Source organism: Podarcis vaucheri (assembly GCF_965113315.1).
Source record: "Podarcis vaucheri genome assembly, chromosome: 1".
NCBI classification, from domain to species: Eukaryota; Metazoa; Chordata; class Lepidosauria; order Squamata; family Lacertidae; genus Podarcis; species Podarcis vaucheri.
The window spans coordinates 71487807-71507949 of NC_138759.1; the positions used below are offsets into that span (position 1 = coordinate 71487807).

Below are 20143 nucleotides of genomic sequence, written 5' to 3' on the forward strand. Positions count from 1 at the left end.
ACATAGTCATGCTGGGCTTGAGGTGCATGGCTCTACTGACATTAGTTCTGCAATAACAGAATATTATTTTCTGTTATCTCACTTAAAAGTATATTACACAACTGCACAAAGAATCCGGAAAAATGAAAAAGCCTGTTGTTTTTCTGAAGATTCCTTTTACAGCATAGTATTCTGAAAAATTTGCATTGAACAGAATAACAGCATCATCTGTATTGGGTATCTACCCAAGAGAAGACTTGCTTCTAATAGTAGATGACACAGTTAACTACTTCACTGCAGCACTGAATAACAAAAGTATGTGTGTAGACATCATGGTTAGCTATACTGCCTTCTAGAGCAGTTAACCATCAGTGATAATATTCATGAATTGGGGATCAGAAGAGGTAGGTGGACACAAGCACTCAAACCTGCTCCCGTGTTCTCCAGTGAAGATGGCTGGCAATGCCCAAGAGCAGTGGAAGTCACTGAGAGCTCCTGGGTGGTACCACCCCAGCCAGTCTGATTTTTTTAAAAGCAGTACCTCCACCACCAATGCTTTCTCAGATGCCACCAGGAAATACAGGAGGAGACTGGCTGACCATTGGGAAAGGTTTTGCTGGACAGTTCTGGAACATCAAGACTCTTGTGATATATCACTGCCAGGCAAGATATATCAAACAACTCTACAAAACAAATCCTGTTTATTCAAGACAGCTGTAAATTTGAAGTTTTCAGATATGAAGCCCCATGTGTCACTGTCTACGGGTGATTGATCCCGGCTGAGGACGTTGGGACCAGGGGTTTACATTCTGCTCTAATATTTTCACCTTGTGTTGGTTAGCATTGCTAGAAACATTGTTTTTCAAATGACATCAGTGTGCAGCATATGGAAACTGGTGTTTTAATACATTCTTACCTTAAGCAAAGAGCTACTTCACATAATTGTTGCTTTCCCTGCTCTAATAGCATTACAATAGGAACTAATTCATATTCAACATGCAAATGTTTAATAACAATATACGGTAATGTTGTTGTTGTTTAGTCGTTTAGTCGTGTCCAACTCTTCGTGACCCCATGGACCAGAGCACGCCAGGCACTTCTGTCCTCCACTGCCTCCCGCAGTTTGATCAAACTCATGCTGGTAGCTTCAAGAACACCATCCAACCATCTCATTCTCTGTCGTCCCCTTCTCCTTGTGCCCTCCATCTTTCCCAACATCAGGGTCTTTTCCAGGGAGTCTTCTCTTCTCATGAGGTGGCCAAAGTATTGGAGCCTCAGCTTCACGATCTGTCCTTCCAGTGAGCGCTCAGGGCTGATTTCCTTCAGAATGGAGAGGTTTGATCTTCTTGCAGTCCATGGGACTCTCAAGAGTCTCCTCCAGCACCATAATTCAAAAGCATCAATTCTTCAGCGATCAGCCTTCTTTATGGTCCAGCTCTCACTTCCATACATCACTACTGGGAAAACAATGGCTTTTACTATACGGACCTTTGTTGGCAATACTGTACTTGTATTTATCAAAGAATTTTTTTTAGCTAGATGGCGCTGTTGAACAGGTGCTTGAATAGATTCTGGGAATGTAAAGCACTTTGCAGTATGACACCCCCCCCCCATGCTTATTTTGCCAGTATACTGGCATCTTCACACTTTGAACAAAACACCTCTCCCCACACCCGGGCAATGATTTTTAATCCTGGCTCACATAGATCCTACTTTGCCTAGTCTAAAAGAAGATGGTGTCTCATTTACCCTTTTCACAGCTGGAAGCATGCTGAATGTTGTGTTGCAGTCTTAGAGCAATCACTATCCTGTATTTTGCTAAGCAAGAGCTATCTACCCAGCCTTCCTGTAACTACCGAGATCTGCTATGTTTTACCTCTCCTACTAGAATACTTTGCCTGTTACTGACTACTTTCAACATTATCAAGTTCTCAATCTGTCCCATCTATGTGAATAGTACTGCTGTTCTTGATTATGGAAATATGTTTCTTAGAAGGGGTGATCTGAATAAAAGCAGTGTACTGCAAGCACCATTTTCAGTGACACCCTATCCATGTAAACAAATTAGAGGTGACATTCTAGATAACAAGCTCATACAAACAACCTTGGAACCACTGGATTATGTAAACAAGTCTGGGTAGTTCTGAATCTTTCTCTCATCTGAGCTTGAAGAATTCTTAGAACTGCAGTTAAAGAAGAGGAAAAATATTACTAAGAAGAAAATGTGTTCCATTTTGTATTGGTCACATTTGATTAAGCATCCCCTGTGAGGTTTGAGAGTTGTGGAATACTTTTAAGTGCTTTAGGCAGCACAATAGAATAAATCTACTGTGAAATCTATGTGGACCATTTAAGATTTATGCATGAAGGGGGTCAGCCCTCTACTATGTTCATGGAAGTACATGTCAGATCATAAACTGCAAAATATATGCACATCACACTGATTTACTATAAAGTTCATTGCTGCAGATTCCCTGCACTTTTTAATGCCATTATATCCAAGGGAAGAATGCTGGTACAAAGGTACTGTGTTGTCAGTTTATGGCCTCAGGGAAAAGTTGGATTAAAATAGCTAGTCAAAACTGATTAGCCTGTTTTGTTTTTTAACATTGGGTGCTTTAGCTATAATGGTACAAACCTCTGGGTTTGCCCCGCATCTGAGATAGCACCACAGAATTAGGCATCTCTTAAGATATAATGGAAACATGAAAATACCATACAGAGAAAAGCTTTCAAACACGGAAGAAACAAAGCACAAACATAAGGGAGATTATTATAGTTGTCCTTCACAAAACACCCAATAGGTTTAGGTCTCATCTGCACCATACATTTAAAGCAGTATCATACCATTTTAAATAGTCATCCCCTCAAGAATCCAGGGAATTGTAGTTTATTATGGATGCTGTGAGTTGTTAGGAGAACCCTGTTCACGTCACAGAGCTGCAGTTCTTTGGGTGGTTTAACAATCAATTCCTCTTCCTAGGAAACTCTGGGAAATGTAGCTTTGTAAGAATAAAATGGGAACTATATTTCTTACAGAAAATGTGTCTTTGATGATGTTTTGAAGGAAGGAAGAGGTTGCTTCACACAGATGTCTGGAAGTTCTAAACGTAAGAGGCAGCGCGGGGGGGGGGAGGGAGTGTCTTTTGAGGAAACAGGAAACCTTCAGATGAATGAGTGGCATTGCAGTTTAGGAGTGAAAGTCACAGGCAGGGATGTACCTGGCCAGTGAAGGGATTTAAGGAGGGTGTCATGAGATTAGTGCAGTGAGAGAGATTATTTTCGCAAGGGAGTGTTGTATGGATGTGAAGGGACCAAGCTGAGACAGCAGCAGACCAAAGAGAATATTTCAGAAGCCTAGAGGGGGCCAGGCCATGAAGCAAAGTTCTTGCTGAGGGGACAGTGACAAGCCAATGTTGTACATGACTTGGCTACTCAGTATGGGGGACAAAGGAGAAGAGTCGAGTCTAAGGCTACGTGCCTGTTCAACAGGATGGATAGCAATTCAATGCATAAGGAAAGCAAGCTAGGAGAGGAAGGCTGGGGAGGAAAGAGAAGTTCATGTTGGATCTATTGAATTTGAAATGATGGTGCATGTAAGTAGAGCTATCAGAGAGCAGTTGGAGTTGTGGGATTGAAATGAAGGGAACAAGTTGGTGGAGGGGAGAAGGGAGTGTCATCTGTGGCTAGGTAAAGGTAAAGGTACCCCTGCCCGAACGGGCCAGTCTTGACAGACTCTGGGGTTTGTGCGCCCATCTCACATCTATTGGCCGGGGGCCAGCGCTGTCCGGGGACACTTCCGGGTCACGTGGCCAGCGTGACAACGCTGCTCTGGCGAGCCAGAGCCGCACACGGAACGCCGTTTACCTTCCCGCTGGTAAGCGGTACCTATTTATCTACTTGCCCCCGGGGGTGCTTTCGAACTGCTAGGTGGGCAGGCGCTGGGACCGAGCAGCGGGAGCGCACCCCGCCGCGGGGATTCGAACCGCCGACCTTTCGATCGGCAAGCCCTAGGCGTTGAGGCTAGATGGTACTGAAAGCTATGGGATTTGATGAGATCAACCAATAATAATATTGGTTATAATATTGATGAGCTCAACTAATAATAATAATAATAATAATAATTTATACCCTGTCCATCTGGCTGGGCTTCCCCAGCCACTCTGAGCAGCTTCCAACCAAATATTAAAATACAGTAATACATCAAACATTAAAAGCTTCCCTAAACAGGGCTGCCTTTAGAAGTCTTCTAGAAGTCTGGTAGTTGTTGTTCTCTTTGACATCTGGTGGGAGGGCTTAGCATGTAGACTGGAAAGGAGCAGAGGGGCAAGAGCAGGTCCTTGAGGACCCCCAACAGAAAGAGGGAAAGCAGGGGGTTTCTACCTATGGAAACACTTGAGAGAATGATTAGGTAGGTATGAGAAGACTCAGGAAAGAACATAATGCAGACACACTTAGGGCATAAAGGCAGTAAAGCAGAAGAAAGTTATCAGCTGCCTCGAAGGAAGGGAACAGTAAGAAAAATGACGACAGAGAACATTTTAAGAGTTCACATTGGGGCATTGTGAGGGCAATTTCAGTAAAATGCAGAGGGCAGAAAGCAGACTGTCTTGGATTCCAGTCTAAAGGAAGAAGCAACTATTGTGCAGAGTAAGAAAGGGGAAGAAACAGGACAGGCTTTAGAGCAGACAGAACCAAGGTGCTGCAGTCCAGACGTTGTGGACTACAACTCCCGTTATCTCTGACCACTGGCCACGATGGGAGAGTCCAAAACCTCTGGAGAGCACCACATTGGCTACCCCTTCCTCAGGACTATCAATGGCAGACAGCAGGCACCGAGAAATCCTAGAGCTGCTGTATGCTTCTTGCCCAAGTAGATGCCAAACAAGAAGGTGAGCTTCCATTTATAGCGTCCTAAGTCAGCTATTTTGTTTTTCTCCGGCTGCAGTGGCGTGATTCCCCGCCTCTCGCCTTTTGCATGCCATTCACGTCGTGGGATAATACCCAACACCTGCCTTTTAAACGCATTTTAAAGTCCGGCCACCAGCTCAAAGTGGCTTGCATTGTGAGCCAGGCATGCACAAGGAGGGGGTGGCGCCGTTTTGTTCAGGTGCCCCGATACAAATATATTAAGTATCTGGCCACCTTTCCCCCACAGTCCGCAGGCCCTTCCGCGTATAAGAGCGGGAAAGAGCAGAGGCAGCGGCGCCTGCGGTCCCACACCCGGCGCGTGCGCGCTGCCTCTGCTTCGCACGTGAGGGCAGGCCGACGCTCGGGGCGGGCCAGGCGCTTGCAGACGCCTCCCCTTGTGGACGCGCGCAGGGCCGGGCCCCAGGGGGCGGCAGCCGCACGAGCAACGGCGGCGGCGGCAGCAGCAGCAGCAGCAGCAACGACTGGCGCCGGCAGCTCGATGGGGTCCGGGCGCTGCTGCTGCTCTGTGGCGAAGGCGCTGCTGCTCTTCCTGCTGCTGCTGTCGCCGCCGCCGCTGTTCGACGCGCCCCCCCAAGGACAGGTCCGCGCAGCCGGGCTCCTCTTCCCCGGTTCGTATGCGCAGCAGGGTGCCATTCCCCCCCCCTCTCCTCCCAGGTTGAAGGCGTCCGACGGGGCTGGCGCGGGTGGTTTGGCTTTAGTGTGTGTGTGTGTGTGTGTGTGTGTGTGTGTGTGTGTGTTTGCAGAGCAGGGTTCCCAAAGGCTTTTTGGCTGCAGTGGGCAAAGCTGAGGGGAAGGGATGTTTCCCAAGGGCGCGCGCCCCTTCTGCGAATGCGAAGGACTCGACGCCCCGTCGGGAGTTTTAAAAAGTTTTAAGCTCGTTTTGTCGACCCGCGCACGCACAGGCTTCGCGGGATAGTTGGGAAAGCCCAAGCTCATTTCTGCAGACGATGGGCATTATCGTTGGCCGCGCTCTACCACACAAACAACACGGGTTGTTCCGCTGGCTGCAGCTGCTGGTGTTTACAGTACACAGTCATTTGCAGTCAAGTTCCATTGATTTCAGTGTCTCTAACTTCCAGTAATTCAGGAGATTAGACCTGTCAGTTTGCTGCTGCTGCCACAAAATGCCGTGGCACGTTGGAGAAGCGGTGGTGGTGGTATGAGCTTTTGTATGTAGTAGGCTCATAGCTGTGATAAATGGGCTGCGTTCTGCCTAGAAAATTAAGCTCTTGGGGAGAAAGACAATAGTTTTTCTTTTCTTATATGCAGGTCTAAAAGCTTACACATAGTGTAACTTTTCTCAAGTTGTAGAGAAGGGCTCGTCCCATCTACCAGTTGTTTTTTTAAAGCAATTGACTAAAATTAGTAGGAAAAGCTAAGGCTGCAATCCATAGTATACATGGTTACCTGAAAGAACCCCATTGAATGCAGCGGGGGAAGGGGCTTACCTTTGAGTACACATTTACGGACTGTAGTGTTAATAGTACAGTGCACCCAAAGGTTTTCAGTTGCAGTACTTAGAATTGAGTTCTCAGTGTGTGTTGCATAATGCATAAAATACACTTGGTGTTGTACAAATAGATGTGATAACTTTTAACTGGGGAAAATTATTGGCCTACATTGATTTGTAACGTTGGCTATGATATACAATTTTTGGCTTTATGGGAGAAATAGTGTTTGTTTTAATGTTTTCACCCTACTAGAAAGTATTGCTAAAACATATACCAAACCACTGAAAAAATGTAAAGATGTTGATATAGAATAACAAAATTTGATTAAATATAAAGTTTATTTTTTACACTGTTGCCACTACCATACTTAAAGCCTGTTGTATTTTATTGAGTTTTTCAAAAAATTACTGTGAGTAAACATATTTCATAGGAAAAAAGCATCACCAAGTAGGTAGAATAACTAGATTTACATTTGTTGCACTTTTATGAGGTATTTCATGCATTTTTTGTAGTTGTAGCTTTTTAAGTAGACTTATATGGAAATATACTTTAATAGCTTATCTTTCAGACTTAAATGAAATTTGCAGTACATATACCTTTTTCTGTGGTGATAATAGCCCATGATAGATACACATAGTGATGGAAGTTGAAATAAAAAGTATTCTAGGGTATTGGTGCATGTTCTTTTTTGTACTTTATTTGCAGAGTAGTATACTGATCCTGAGTATACTGATCCTGAACACATTCACTTGAAAACACGTTTGTGGATTTAAAGGAAAAACACTTTCAAGTAAATCCTGGTGACTTAAATAAAGTCAGAGTTTTGAGAACTGGAATGCCATTCATTGGAAGCTATGATGTGAATGTTTGCAGTTTGATATAAAATTGTTTTGCAGTTGGTGCATATGCTACATAAGCAGACTATATTGTTTCCTGCTAGTATTTCTGCTTTGTTTTCTTACCTATCAATTTTATATAGATCCTTTTTTTTCTGTTTTACTGCTGCTGCTAAGACGTTGGGACTCTTGTCAGTGATGGTTCTAGGGCAAATTCACCTGATCAAATTGTCATGATGCAAACTGAGTTTAATTCAGTGTGTGACGAGAACTGATCATGAAGGGGTCTCATTAATTTTCAGTTTGCAACTAAATGCATCCTTTGGGACACCAGCATCAATTATTTATTTTTTTAGTGGTTGAGTGACTGAATACTTGCAGTTTTCTAAGAGGATAGTTCCGTTTATTAATTTGGTTACACTTTTTTGTGTTATTGCCTTCTAAACCTTCTCTTTTACAACAGTGATTTTAATTCTCCAACCCCCTTTTCTGTGCTATTTATCCACCCCCTGGATTGTTCCTTTTTCCTGCTAGTTACTACTTTGGCTGGGCCTTAACTACTCTCTGTTTTCACCACTTGTGACAATTGAGATCTATTTTAGCTTTTTGAGGGACTCCTTAGTGTGTGTGTGACATCAGATTATAATTGCACAATCATACAGCACTCTCATTGGCATGAAAATAGGAATAAGTGTACAGTAACTTGAAATATAGTGCATTCTCAGCTTGCTTGCAAGAACAATGCTAATGAAGAACCTAGGGCATTACCGGACTTGTTCTGTACAGAACAAAAAAAGAAGAGCAACTGTTTTACTTATTTATTTTATTAAATAGGCATTCAATAGAAATTCCCCCAGTGATCTATATTAAAACAGGCTTCCTCAACCTTGGCCCTCCAGATGTTTTGAGACTACAATTCCCACCATCCCTGACCACTTGTCCTGCTAGCTAGGGATCATGGGAGTTGTAGGCCAAAACATCTGGAGGGCTGAGGTTGAGGAAGCCTATATTCAAGGAAAAGAGTGTGGGAGGAATTCAACATAGCACCATGGCACTGGCAAATGTGCATCAGCATAAGCATTTCGGCTTGCCAGATGGCGTGATCCCTCCTCTTGTGCCCTCACATGCTGTTCTGGAGGTTGTCTTAACCCCTGTAGCCAATTGGGGGGCATATGGGAAGAAGAGGGACGAAGCCCATTATCACTAGTGGTAGCCCTTGTTCACACTTTTGCTAATGAAACTCATTAGCTGAATCTGGCCCTATATATTAAACTACAGCTAAAGCAAATATAAAAACATCAGTAGTGCTAAAATTAAGTATGAAAGGTGTGGGAGAAAAGATCTTTGTTTAGTACTGAAAATAAAACAAAGAAGTAGCCAGGTCTCTTGGGAGACCATTCTATGTGCAACCACTGTGAAGGCCCTCTGCCTGCTAGCCCCCTTCTTCAAACTTAACACAATAATAAATGTCTCCTAATAAGTATTTTTTTGTATCAAAAAGCAAATATTGCAAAAGTTTGGTGCCTTGCTAGGTATGTGTTATTTCTGTTTGGTACATTTTTTTCCCTTCCTGAAGTTTTCGTGCAACCCAGCATCCTATACATACACATTTCCATCCTTTATCTGAGAGTTTTGCATCTTCCTAGCTGCCCTGCTCTGAAATTCCTGCCTGGATCATTTAGCTGTGAACATCCTTTGTGAGTTGTTGTTTTTGGAAAGGTGACTGCTGACTATGTGCTTGAGTGATGCTTCTTACCAGATGAGACTTCTGGTTTTCAGTGCAAAAAGCTAATTTTGGAACAGTTTTAAAAAACACACACCATTGAATAAGCATCTGTTTAATGGAAAGTAAAAGTTTAATGTTTCTGTGGCCCTGACTTGCCTAAATGTTCATTTATATAAAACGCCATTTGTTAGTATTTCTTTTCAATCACATTTTATGACAGTGATGTCACAGTAATAAAGTTGTATTTCCTCAGTAACTGGTTAGTATACTGCAGTTGAAATGTATTTACTTTTCAGGGCTTTCCCTCCTTGGAAATCAGTACTCCTATCTCTGTAGGGAACTGTGCAGTATCTCACAAGCTATGAAAATATGATAGCTAGCTTGAAAACCCTGCATGTGTTGACTGCCTGAATATGGCCAACTGGTAATGGATCTACTATGAAACCACTGCTAGGTGTGGGGGGCTGAAGTTTTTTTCTATGCACCTGCTTTAATCTCAGTCATATCAGTAAGTAAATGCACATAGACATCTGGGTTACATTCAGGAAACTTCATTTCTGGCCTAGCTCTTCCAGCTGGGTGAGGTCCACAAAGATGCCATTTAGCTAACCAGGGGCCCAGTCCAGCGAGCTACATTTATGAACAACAAAATGATAAATGATGTTCAACATAAGTAAGTGTAAAGTGATAATGCACACTGGGGCAACAAATCATAACCTCATGTAGACAAGGATTGGGTTTTAACTGTCTGACTAAATGAAAATTGCAGTAGTGTGCAGCAGTGGTGAAAAGGCAAATTTATGCTAGGTATTACTAGGAAAGGGACAGAAAATAAAACTGCTGGTATTGTAACATATCTGTTGGTGCCACATTTGGAACACTGCAGAACGGACTAGCTGTCCAGTCTCAAGAAATAGTATAGCTGGAAAATGTGCAGACCTGGGCTTCCAAAATGGGAATGTGATAGTCGCTTATCTATGAAGAAAGGCAAGAGCATTTGAAGCTTGTTTGTCGGGGTGGGCGGTGGGGAGAAGTCAACTGAGGAGGACATGATGGAGGTTTAGTAATCCATACTGATTCTGTTCACTTTACTCTGACACATAACAGCCAAGACATAAAAGGGCCTTGCAGTGGGAGTAGCAGGAGTTCACTATGGTCCAACTGAGTGCTGTTTTTTCTGAAATTGTAGAGGCAAGTCAGCACTTCGCGAGTGGGTGGCTTGGATAGGGCTGCTGCCAGTGCCATACGAAGAACAGGCATGTTTCTGAAATAGTTGAGTGGGGAAAGGACGCTTGCTATGTACAATTAAAAGTGAGGTCTTCTAGAAAAGTACCAGCTAGAGACTCGTGAGCAATTTCATTTCCTACCTCCTTTTGCCCTACGTCTCTGTACCTTAGTCAGCATCTCGAGTGGGGCAGCCAAACAAACGGTAGTTAAATAAGGCTGTTGGGTTCTGATCTAATGCCAACCCATGGTTAAAGCAAGCCACAATTTGTCAGCCAACAAATCATAACTTGATGCCAGAAAGTAAAACATGGTTACTCATGGTTGGTCCACACTTTATCTAAACAAACCATGGCTTAGCATTACATGTGAATGCCGACATGGAGCGGTTCTTTTGCATCCCAAAGTGTGTCTTTGCTAGTGCTAAATATTCCTGGCTGTGGTTGACCCTGATCTCCTTATGATGGGAAAGGATTCGTGCAGAAGTACCTTCAAGCTGTCCTAGTATGATAAAAAGTTTTGTAAAGGTAACAGTCATTTGTATATTATGCTTTGTATTTAGCAGTTGTATATGAGAGGAAGATGCTACTGTAATAAGCAGAACCATCTTACAATCATAAGTTCACATTTTGTCTGTGAACTTCTGAGTGGGACACATCACTTGCATGTATTTTTACTGTGTTGCATTTCTTTTCACAGATGTGGACGAATGTACCCAAGGGATTGATGACTGCCACCCAGATGCAATTTGTCAGAATACTCCAAAGTTGTACAAGTGTACATGTAAACCAGGTTACAGTGGAGAAGGAAAGACGTGTGAAGGTATGTATGTGCTTTGTAGTTTTACACTAAGTATGCTTAGTCCCCCTCTTTACTAGCTAAAGCTAAATAAACTATGCTGAAGAAACAAATATGTGTATGTTTGTACTTTAAGTTGCTGATTACAGTTTAAACATTTTCACAATGGGTACAGGAAGCACTGTCAACACCATTCAGACACCTGTGTAATGCAAATTGGTACATGATTATAATAACAACCAAAGGCAGGTAAATCAGTTCAAAACATAATCCAATGAATAGCATAGTTGGATTAGATGAACAATGCATCACTTAAAATAACCATAAAACAATCTGTTAAAATATACAAATTAATAAGATGTAATAACCATACTAATACAATAGCAAGCAGCCACTGCATGGTAATTTTATACCAAATTGTACAAAAACTAACAAATTTTCATAGAGACTAAATTGAATTATATGCACACAGTTCCTAGCAGCTTGATCATATAGTACAAAATGCATTGCAATTAATAAATCCATACTATAATGTGTATAATAAGTTGTAAAGGCTAAAAATTAAAGTGCATATATTTCAGAGCAGCTTGATCATATAAAGTTTATAGAAAACATACCCCCTTCTTCTGTCCTCACAGGAAACTACTTTTATTTCAGTGAAAAGTGGCTTTGATCGCCTCCTTCACTGTGGCCTCTTGCCCCAGATTCCCATTAAATCCATCCAATAGCCTTATACATAGAGATGTTTTCTTAAGGATTTGTTCATGTTACAAGATAATATTCTTGTTCAAGCCTTGAGGGAATTGTGTAAGCTTAGCCTAGAAAAGAGGAGACTGAGAGAAGATACAATAGCCATCTTCAAATATCTAAACTGGGCTGTCACATGGAAGATGGAGCAAGCTTGTTTTCTCCTGCTCCAGAGGGTAGGACTTGAACCAGTGGATTTAGGTTAAAAGAAAGGAGATTCTGACTAAACATTAGGAAGAACTTTCTGACAGTAAGAGCTGCTCAACAGTGGAATGGACTTCATTGGGAGATAGTGGACTCTCTTTTGTTGGAGGTTTTTAAACAGAGGCTGGATATCCATCTGTCATGGATGGATTTAGTTGCGCTTCCTGCATTGCAGAGGGTTAGACTACATGGCCCCTGAGATCCCTTTCAACTCTACAATTGTAAGTGATTAATGGTGATTTAAATTAGACAGGAAAATAATCCAATAAGGTTGGTTAGGTAGATAGAGGTAGTCCATGGTTAATAAGTAAATAGAGTCAAGAGTTCATTCAGGTTCCTTAAATACAAAGGAGGTGAATAAGGATTAATTAGTTAGTTTATTCAGAAATTCATTAAATGAAGAGCAAAGAATAAATCCAATATGGGTTAGTTTATAGAAAAGGGCGTGAGCCAAAAAAAATAGTATACGGCAATCAAAAGTTCATAAAGGTTCATTAACTGCCTGAGGGTGGTTCTATATTTTTGTTTAGAGTTTTTAAAGAGTTGATCATTTCGTAGAATTCATTCATTGAATGAATGAATATTCATTCAATGAATGAATATAAGAAATCCACTTCTAACCATATAAAAAAATCCACTGTATTCAGATTACACACATACACATATGTTCATATAAACATTAACATTTGAATCTGATGGTTTCACTTTTATCTTGCCTGTGCATGTTTTGCATGGAAACTTTCTTTGAGAAGAATTTGGTTTCCAGATTTTAAACTGATTCTGAGATTTCTACAAGATCTTACTTGGGTGAAAGGGAGGGGAGGCAGGTGATTGCTACAGCAGAAGCCTGTAGTAACTTATTTTTTCTCCCTCTGTGCACCATATAATGGAGTGTGGTGCAGGACATTCCCAGCTGGATATGTAAAACTCTTAAAATAATATCAGAGCAGCACATAAAAAGGTTAATGCTTTATGTTACTGTTGAGAAATTGTCAATACTCTGTTGAACTTGCTTTATTTGAAAGGCAAATATGATCTAAGATAGCAGTAACTGCTAGCATTTATATAATATAGTCATGTCATGACCTGTCTACAGCAAACAAGCAGGCATCCATCATATTGACTTTTGCTTTATTTCTCAGACATTGATGAATGTGATAATGACTTCAATGGAGGCTGTGTGCACGAATGTTTCAACATTCCAGGCAATTATCGCTGCATGTGTTATGATGGCTTCATGTTGGCTCAGGATGGCCATAATTGTCTTGGTAAGGATTGTGCTACAATGAGTTCCAGCCTCAGTGCTGAATGCCACCTATATTTTCTTATGAGCATGAAAAAATTTAAGATGGTTGAATAAAAGCAATGTTATCTTAATGAGAAAAATCTAAAAGGTGGTTTGGTCATTTGGAGTTTTGCCATCTCTGAAATGGAGGTGCTACTGTTTGAGTGCATATCTAGAAATAAATGACAGAAAGGAACCAGAAGATCATTGTTTCCAAACCAAAGGCCTAAGCAATATGCTTCATGCACAATTGACTCATTATTACAAAATGCTTGGGGAAAGTATTTGGGTTGCATTCAATGTAATGCTGCTGCTAAGGTTATGTCAGTGCAAAGATTTTTCCTTGCACCACAGAATGTTCTCCCCCTCTCTTCCCCCACAAATCTGTTCTGGTGGTTCCTCTAACCCTCTGGAAGAGCTTTTTGGGGACAGCACTGGGTGTGCAAAACAGGACGGACATCACTTACACTAGTGGCAAAAGTTAGTTGAATATTGCCCTGGAAAAGTATAATGGTCTCATTTCTCTCCCCCACAATTCTGTACTTTTAAGAGTATGGCTCCTGGGTTCTTGTATGCAAAGGGTTGCAGAAAGATTTAAATGCACTGGAAGGTCATAGCCATTGTGCCTCCCACCCTGTTGACCCACCAGTCCGTTTGTCCACATTCTTCTCCTGTCCACTGTTACAGCCCTATTTAAGAAGTGTTGCTGTCCTTGGTTGAAATTGATGTAGCTGTTGAAACCTGTCAGAAGAAAATGGTAGCAATACTCTTGGCAAGTATAAGACACAGCATATCACAAACACACGCATATACACACATGTGTTTTGTGTGTGAGAAGGAGCGATGCCTAATGTTTTGAATAATCACTCAAGACTTGGGAGGTCCAGAATATCTTATGAGCTTCTCTTTCTCCTATCCTCTCCCCACCTTCCCCCTAAGATCCAATTAATTCAATTAATTTCATTTCTCCGGTCTTCTTCCTTACTTCCTAAGGATATTTTGAGGTAGAATACATTACGGGATTGTTGCTACTTGTAATGACTCGCTGCTTGAAGTTGTTTCAGTGCCAGACCCTAAGGTTTGCCATAGAGTTTGCGGCCAACCACCTTGGAGACAGGTGTGTGAGAAGCTCAAGAGAAGATCGCCAGAGAGTCAAAAGGCAACAAAACTCTCCTAAAGCTGCTGGGGAGGGTTAGGTTCAGTGATCAGGGAAGCCAAAGGGAACAAAGAATGAAAGAAAATGAACATTTATCTACATAGAATCTTGCACAGATTTAGCTTCCTTTCCTGTAATTTATATTACACAGTTTTCATTTTTAAAAGGAAAACAAGCCTTTATTCTTTTCGTTGTTTGTGGTTCGGTTTATTCTTTTCTTGGTTTGGAATATGGTTGGAAACACACAGACAGTAAAATAAGCCTTTTCATGGTTTAGTGTTGCAGCAGAATGCAGTCAGTCTTTTGAACCTTAATGGTGCCTTTTCACAGAAAGCTTACCAAACGTCAAGAGCATTTTTAACATTCAATTAGAATTTTATGTTACGAGGCTACATGCAAATGTCACAAATAATTCCATATTTTGGGTCTAGATAATATGTCGAACTAACACATAAAAAGTTGGAGCATTGCCTGACTTACCAGGGGCCAATCTAAGGATTTGCTTCTCCTTCCCACTCTCACCTGAAACAGATGTTTCAGACAATGAATGAGGAATTAAAAGTGAGAGTGAGAGATGTGGCAGTGCTGCTTAGGGGGAGGAGAAGACTTGCTTTCAGAAGGTGAGAGGCAGCGGCATTTAGGTCATCACCCTCCCAGCAAATCCAACTATTATCCTCCCAGCAAATCCAACTATTGACTTGTATTGTGCAGAACTGAGTATCACAAAACTGCATTAAATTGCCTTTTTTTTTTAATGGAATCCCATATTTATCAGTTCATCAGATAATAGGGAGTCAAACGTTGCTCAAGTGGGTATTATGAAGTTGCCATTGGTCAGATGCTAGTACATTACTGTAAAAAGAAAAGTGGAATGAAGTGTAATGGAGTCCTAATGTAAGGAAGACCTGTGAACTGAATCTACAATTTAAGACTGCTTCCTTAAGTAGGAATAGTTTGAAACAATGAAAGCTAAAAATGAATATTTTTATTTAAGTATGGTAATTTTTTTAAAGAGTTACATAAAAATGGCATATTAGGAAATGTTCATTAAGAGTATTTGATCATCATCACCATTATTATCATTATTGTCATTATTATTATCATTATCATCACCACCACCACCATCATCATTATATTGATCATGCCTGTAGTGTTGAATTCTGTTGTGCCCATCCTACCAGTGAGGAGAAAGGGAGAATAAAGACAACTGGCCAACCTATTGGGTGTTTTATTATCATCATGGCTTAATTGACCTTTCCTATGTGGTTAGTACAGGCTGCTGTGTTGACCAATAACAGCTGGTACAAATCTGCTGCCTCTTATTTTTCAGATATGGATGAATGCTTGCTCAACAATGGAGGCTGCCAACATATTTGTGTCAATACAGTAGGGAGCTACGAATGTATTTGCAATGATGGATTTTTCCTCAGTGATAACCAGCATACCTGTATTCACCGTTTAGAAGGTAAAGTCTCTCTCCCACCAAACAGAAAGGGTGCCCCACCCTCCCTCCCTCACAAAGTATCCTGAATTGAGCCCTCTAGGTGGTTGGCTCAGTAATGATCTTGACTTGAGTGTGCTTCTGCATGTTGTTCCCATGAGTCACATGGTAACTTGGGTATGTTATATCTGAGTCTTTCAGCAAGTCATATTGGGCATGCTCAAAATTCAAGGGCTAATCCCAGTCTTTAAGATCTCTGGTTTACATGGGACGTAATATACATATACGTAAACATCAACAACAGCAAAAAACACCAAAACCTGCCAGACTTACCTGTTTTTTTGCACTCAGGTTTATGTTTAAACCAAGTTGCTGTTGCTGAATTATGTGGAATAGAAGCTGCTGAAGGGCATTCCTGAGCAGCTACTGAAATAGTGAGAGGTCTCATATCCTTGCTGGTGGACATCTTTGTCCACCAGGGGCAGCCGGAGCTGCATTTCACAGTTACCGTACATGGTTGTTGAAATGCAAGCAATACCTACTATAGGTCAGTGACAAAATACACATGCTACCCCTTCATCCCACAAAGCACGAGCCATAACTGGCTATGTCCTACTGCCTTTGCATAGTGCCAGAGGGGACAGGGGGACTGACTGTGAGAACTTTTCCTTTATAAGGGAAAGATCCTAGTGTAAAGAAAGGTTGAATCAATCCAGTGGTAAATAAGTGCTTGATAGGAGGAGAAGAAGGTTTGCTTTCTCTTAAGCTTGCGCATTGAAATGAAGAATGGAAGCAACAGAATACTGCCATTGTCCATTTCCATTAAGCTACATGACCTAAGCATTTGGTAAGGAGAGTTATTTAAAACTCCTAGTTTTAAGACCATGAGTAAATCTTCCACACAGAAATGAAACTGGATGCCTGATTAGAGGCTGCATTGAACGAAAGTTTAATAGAGACCCTGGGGGCAATAACTTGAAAGTGGTAGTTTTAAATCAGGGAGTTTCCACTGTCTGTGGTTAGTCAGTAGGGCCCGACTGGGTTTAACACAGTGAAAATTTGTATAGGTTTGCAAAGTTGGCAAAGATAAATATAGAATGAAGCCATTCTTTAATAAACCAAAACATTTTTTTAAAAAGAAAACAAACCAGTGTTCAGTCTTCAACTAAAGTGTGTGTTGCGATAATACAACTAGTATCTAAATGGCCAATGGAAGTACAGTAAATATAACATAGCCTGTGGAAAAGCAGAAACATGGACCAAATGAAAATTCTGTGTATAGATAAATGTGAGGTTGGTGAGAGTAGAAGACAGTGAAAAATAACTCAGATAAATTGTGGACATCACATGAACATCCATCCCCATGAATCATTGATTCACATTTTGAGTTGATTGAAGTTTGTCAGAAGTTAAACTGTTTTCAGGTCAGTGAATGGATTATTTTATTTGCAACCAAGGCCCCACCTTAACCTAATGTCTTGAATCTGTGGTTGCTGATACCCAGAAGAAATGGACTGAGACACAACTTCTTCTACTTGATGTAAATAGCTCAAACAGTGCTGAATTAGGCATTTTTGATGCCTTTTATCCTTTCCTAATCTTGGCATAGTTTGTGCTAGAATCCAGAGCATTTTGCTTTAAATTGTGTATCCATCACATAACAAGTTATCTAATTCTCATAATACTTTCCAAATACATACTGTACTTTTGAAATGCTGACGCTCCAGTCATCATCTCATTCAAGTTGATATCAGATTTATAAATTTAACTTACAGGTATTGATGCTGGTGTACAAAGCCCTGTACATCTTGAGACCCAAGCATGTGAAGGAGGGCCTCCCCAGTGCTCTTTGATCTGTTCTGTAGCATCTGCAGGAGAAGTCCACAGAACAGTAACACAGTCCCCCATTTCTGGAGCTTCCTTCTTACGAAGATTCAGTTGTCTCCAGCACTGTTGACACTAAGACAGGCATAGGCAAACTCGGCCCTCCAGATGTTGTGGGACTGCAACTCCCATCATCCCTGACCACTGGTCCTGTTAGCTAGGGATGATGGGAGTTGTAGAAGAGTTTGGATTTGATATCCTGCCTTTCACTCCCCTTCAGGAGTCTCAAGCGGCTAACATTCTCCTTTCCCTTCCTCCCCCACAACAAACACTCTGTGAGGTGAGTGGGGCTGAGAGACTTCAGAGAAGCGTGACTGGCCCAAGGTCACCCAGCAGCTGCATGTGGAGGAGCGGAGACGCGAACCCGGTTCCCCAGATTACGAGTCTATCGCTCTTAACCACTACACCACACTGGCTTTTGTAGTCCCAAAACATCTGGAGGGCCAAGTTTGCCTATGCCTGCACTAAGATGTCAATCAAAATGTATTTATTTTGCCAAGCTTTCGGTAGTTAGCTATATGAAATGGGTTTTCTGTGTGCTCTATTGCAGTGGTTGGTTTGTTGATGAATTTTACTTGTTTTAATGGTTTTTATGTTGCTTTTAACAGTTTTGTTACCTGCCCTAGACTCCATTAGGAGGAAGGACTGGATGTGGAAATACAATAAACAAACATTATTTCATTTCTCTTTTTAAAATTGTTCATAAATAAAGATAGAAACACTTAATCAATGATTAAATAAGCTTTCAACTTCAGCAACTTAGTAGATTTTACATTTATTTTACATTTCAAATAAAGTGTGTTTAACTAGTCAGGCAAAGGGTATATAGTATGTTGTTATTTAATTGTAGTGTTTCGGAATGTGCTGCCCCCACTCAATAGCTTTCAGTAGAAGAGTGCAAGACAACGCCCCCCCCTCCCCATGCAAAACTAAACAAGTCTCTATTCAGCATTTGAAGTGTTTGTTTGAGTTCAGTGAACTTTACCAAAGTACCTGCTTGAATGATGTCTCCATTGGTTTCTGAATGGCACAAAGAAGTTACACTGTTAGCAGAAATCTAAAGCTGTTAATTCTCTTAATGCTTCTTAAACACCTCTTAGCTAACAGACAGATCACATGGCGTGTTGAAGCTTCCAAATGCCACAAAACACTAGAGTTTAATAAGGCTAATTTGTGATCTTCTGGGATGCAAAGAGTTTGACTGACAGCATAATAGTGATTGCCAGTTTTCATGTGGATATTTTGTGTATTCTGAAGGGTTGGAGGCATCATTGTCTTGTTAGTTTTCTCACTCTGGGAAAGGAATCAAGAAGCCAGCAGAGCAGAATAATCAAAGCCCTTGTAGGCACTCTCCTTTGTTGTCCAAAGCTGCAGCCTTAGAAGGAGTCTATCTGTACCATAAATAGAGGTGTTAAGAAGACAGCATGCCTAATTAAAATGTTACAGAGCCTTCAGAGGCCATGTTGTCAGTTCACATTCGTCTTCTTGGAATAATAACGTGGCTGCAGAACAGAGTTGGGTGAAATCCTGCGAGGAGCAGTTCTGCAGATAAATCTGTATGCTTACCTGCAAGCCAAGGCATTTCCTGCCTGATTGACAAATCAGGGGTATGTGTGGACTACAGCAGGCATGTCCAAAGTCTGCCTCGGGGGGCCTAATCCGGCCCGCTGGTTGGTTTAATCTGGCCCCTGTCGCAGTTTATTTCCTGGGGTAAAATTTCCCCAAAATCTCAACAACTTGAATTCTTAAACACCATCAATCCTAAAAAAGGTCTACAACTTTGGTTGGCCCTTTGGTTGGCCCCCAGGGCCCTTCACCTCATCAAATCTGGCCCTCTTTGAAAAAAGTTTGGACACCACTACTGCAAACAAGAGGCAGTGTGGTTGTTAATACACAAGTCACTGACATGTGGCATTTTGGGATAGAGGATCTAGCAGAAATGTGGGTTTCAGTAGGTGCCCTGGTATTAGTTCCTTTGGCCACAGTAGATGCTGTCGCCCCCCCTTGATTTTACGTTTCAGTAGCAGACCTACCACAGAGGAATAATATTTAACTGCATTGCATACAGAAGCTTCTGTTTGTGCATTTGAACTTACTGCTGTACCAAAGCCTTTCAGTGGTACCTAGAAATGTGTGTTACCGACTGGTGGAAAAACTGCAACTGGGTGTTGCTGAATTTTGCTTGTTTGCTTATGTTTGCTGCTTTGTGAGGTATGGAGGTCTCCTTGCAACCTGTCAATTTTTTTTTATTTATGAAAGTGTTCCGTTTCCCAGCACTCAAGCAACTAAAGTTGCTGGGAAGCTGGGAAACAATTATTCTTGGCCCAGGTAGAATGATTATTGTACCAGATGACATTGTGGTTGTGTAAGCGTCAGAGGTATGGCATCAAGAGTGTATGGTGTTACTTAAAGGCAATTCATATGTTTACTCCCATATCCGCCCACAACTTTCTGAATATCCTTGTAATGCCTGTTTAAAA

General features: G+C 41.4%; 1 protein-coding gene across 3 annotated transcripts in view; it reads left to right on the forward strand.

The window, feature by feature from the left end:
- Window positions 1-5274: 5274 nt before the first annotated feature.
- The window catches only part of SCUBE2 (signal peptide, CUB domain and EGF like domain containing 2), a 46943-nt gene continuing 32074 nt past the window's right edge, over window positions 5275-20143 (forward strand). For 2 of the 3 annotated variants that reach the window (XM_082193116.1, XM_082193115.1), the window contains exons 1-4: window positions 5275-5519; window positions 10848-10970; window positions 13040-13165; window positions 15669-15803. In XM_082193116.1, the coding sequence (XP_082049242.1) occupies window positions 5390-5519; window positions 10848-10970; window positions 13040-13165; window positions 15669-15803 (514 nt within the window). In that variant the 5' untranslated portion in view covers window positions 5275-5389. The remainder of the gene's footprint in view (window positions 5520-10847; window positions 10971-13039; window positions 13166-15668; window positions 15804-20143) is intronic. The other variant, XM_082193114.1, reaches the window with a different exon arrangement.